The sequence below is a fragment of the Vombatus ursinus genome, unplaced genomic scaffold (genome assembly GCF_900497805.2).
Source record: "Vombatus ursinus unplaced genomic scaffold, bare-nosed wombat genome assembly UNPS02005956.1, whole genome shotgun sequence".
NCBI classification, from domain to species: Eukaryota; Metazoa; Chordata; class Mammalia; order Diprotodontia; family Vombatidae; genus Vombatus; species Vombatus ursinus.
In genome coordinates, this window is record NW_020945734.1 from 3950 (window position 1) to 7168 (window position 3219).

A 3219-nucleotide genomic window follows, 5' to 3' on the forward strand; every position below is an offset into this window, starting at 1 on the left:
ATGGAAGCCTTATTTCTCCTTGCTATTATATGTTTGTATGTACACCCACACCCACACACACACACACACGCCTACAGGCAGCTCCAATGTGAGAGACAGATTGATTCATTCCTCATAGTTATTTGCTGAAGCTACTGTCTTCCTGCCCTCTGCAGCTGAACTGTACTGCTTCCTTTGCTGTGCTAAAAAGGAGTATTGCTAATCACATCATACAATGTTCTGGTCAGACCACATTTTTAAGAGCAACATTAACAAATTAAAGCATAACCAGAGTTTTCATTTTAATTTCTGTAATTATTAGTGATTTAGGACCTTTTTAATACAGCTATAAATAGTTTTCTTCCTCTGAAAAGTGTCTGTTCATATCCTTTGACATTTTATCAATTACAACATCTCTGAAGTTCCATCTCACACTCATCAAATTGGCAACATTGATTTAAAAAAAAGGAAGAAAGAAAGAAAAAGGAAAATGACAAATGATGGAGAGGCTATGAGAAAACAGATTCTTTAAAGCACTATTGGTGGAGCAGTGAACTGACCCAGCCATTCTGGAAAGCAATTTGTTAGCTATGCCCAAAACTTTATTAAGCTGGTGATACCATTTAACCCAGCAATACCACTATATCAAGTCTTTAAAAGTGATTGAAGAAAGAGGAAAAATATTTAAAGCAGCTCTTTATGATAGTGCCTAAGAATTCAAAACTGGGGACATGCCCATCAATTGGGGAATGACTGAACAAGTTATGGTATGGATATGATGGAATACTATAACGCTATAAGAAATGATGGCCCCTCCCCTTACTTCCTGCTCTGACTCTTCACCCTTTCCTTTTTCTCTCCTTCCCTCCCCTCCTCTCTTCTTGCTGTTCCCCTCCCTCCCCCTTCTCCTCCCCTCCATCCTTTCTTCTTTCTCCTTTCCCCAGCCTAGAGGATGCTGTGGTGGAGACAGCCGAGGAGGCCACGGAGCCGGACATCATGGGGCTGTGTCAGGAGCTGACAGCTACCAGTGAAGACTATAAACTTCTGGAAAATATGAACCAACTGACTAGCCTGAAGTATCTAGAAATGAAAAATATTGCAGTAAACATAAGTAGAAACCTAAAGGACTCAAACCAGAAATCTGCAGCACTTCAGCCTTATCTGCATCAGATCACTTTAACTGAGGAGCAAGTAGTAGCTCTTGAGCAGGCAGCTTAGAAGTTGGATGCATATTCAAAGAAACTAGAAGCAAAGTACAAGAAGTTAGAGAGGTGATGAAAGAATTTTTTAGCATAAAGACTCTAACTGTAAGAATGATTCATAAGAGCGGAAATAAGTGGGATGGAACTTATCATTATGCTTCAATTCCTAAAAGGAAGCAGTGCTGCTCATCCAAGGAGAATCCCAGCCCCCACCTCTGATTGGGTGTGTTACTTTGGCCACCTCTCGATGTTTCCTAAACCTGTAGCCCCTGAAACCTCATCTTACCATGTGCTTCATTGCGTGCCCTGGACCAAGGCTCAGAAATCAGGATCAACCCCATCTAGAGCAGACACAGAGGAGAGGCTCTCATCTCCCTGTCTCCTCCCTTCTTCCCTCTCCCCTAGAGCTCCATCTTGGACTCTATTATGAACGTGTCCCCCACCCCCTTCATAACCTGTTCTTTAACTTAAATAATAAATGCCGACTTACGAAAAAAAAAGAAATGATGAAGGGGATGTTTTAAGAAAAACCTGGCAAGACTTGTATAAACTGATGTAGAGTGAAGTAAGCAGAACCAAGAGAATAATTTATGCAATACCAACCTTATTGTAAAGGCAAACAATTTTGAAAAACTTTAGAACTCTAGATCAACACAATGACCAACAACAATTCCTTCGGACTTATGATGAAGCATACTACCCACTTCCTGACAGAGAGGCGATAGACTCAAAGCAAAAATTGAAGACATATTTTTGTTTGATTTAGCCATTGGGATAATTTGTTTTGCTTGACTATGTAGATTTTTATTGAGACTTTTGTTTTTATTTATTTTTTAATGGGAATGAGGAGAAGCAGACAGATCTGGGAAGGAGAGAAAAAATGTGTTAATTTTTTTTAAAGTTTAAGCCATTAAAAAGGGAAGAAGTTGACTAAGGCTTTCCCTGCTATTATCATAAGAGGTAATGGCAAGTCAGGAAGGCAAACCATGTACAATTATAGATTTAGAGCTAAAAGCAATCTCAGAAAACATCTAATCTAATGCTCTCATTTTACAAATGAGGAAACTAAGGCCCTAGAAATTAAGTGACTTGCCTACATCGTATAGATAACAGATCTGAGGTTGAAACTCAGGTCTCTTCTGGCTCCAAATTGTGTCAGTTATTTTTCTATTTTTCTTTGCTCCTCCTCTCAATTATTAAAGATGCCATTCCTCTACACTAATAAGTACTTACATCAAAGTACTTGTAGGGGGAATATAGGCACTTTGAGTGAAGAAGACAGGGACAGTTACCCTCAGAGCTTTACATAGCAATTATGACTTTAGACAGCAATTCATTTGAGGAGGAGAAAGGAAGAGGGAATATAGGGAAACCACTGGTGGTAGTAGATGGATGTAGTGGATATCTGCACAGGACGTTAACTGGAGTGTGGCCGCAGTGAGGGAATGAAATGAGCTATATCTAGAAGTTTCCCATTTTAACCATTATGTGGTAATTATTTTTGCCAACTAGGTACAAAGCTTGGTTGTTTTGTGCTATCAAAAGAGTGTAAGTGCAATTAGCACACCCAAAATTTTAGTGCCCTTAAGCAAAGCTCCAATGGCTCCAACTTAGTTATGGCTCTAGTGACCAGAAACCATTATCAAGCTACAAACTGGCTGTTATTAGTTGAAGCTCAACAATCTAGAACTTCAGAACAGTAATGCACACTATCACTCTCTTCTTGGCTCTTTACTAGACTACTTTTTTTTGGAGGCACAGTACAGGCACCTGTTTTCTTCCCATTTGGACTACAGCACTTTTCCCCTATTCACTTAAGTATGATTTTTACTTATATGGCCCTATGAACAAGTTAATCTATTGAAAAGGCAGACCCATTTAATGCCATCTCACCTCTGAAGAACGTTCACCATCTCGCATAGATTTTTGCTAGTCTTTATTTCCTCCAGGTAGCAAAGCCAGCATTTCCCGGACACAAAAATAAAGTCACATTATTCTCTATTGTTTACCTATCATAACTCCTTGCTGGTCAAAGCCA

At 39.4% G+C, this 3219-nt stretch overlaps 1 protein-coding gene across 1 annotated transcript; it reads left to right on the top strand.

Moving 5' to 3' along the window:
* Positions 1-923: 923 nt before the first annotated feature.
* LOC114032917 (biogenesis of lysosome-related organelles complex 1 subunit 2-like) lies at positions 924-1197 on the top strand (the record flags this gene model as incomplete). The annotated part of the gene is made up of 1 exon (XM_027848375.1): positions 924-1197. A coding segment is annotated over one exon (274 nt), but the record flags the coding sequence as incomplete, so codon positions are not given.
* Positions 1198-3219: the final 2022 nt, after the last annotated feature.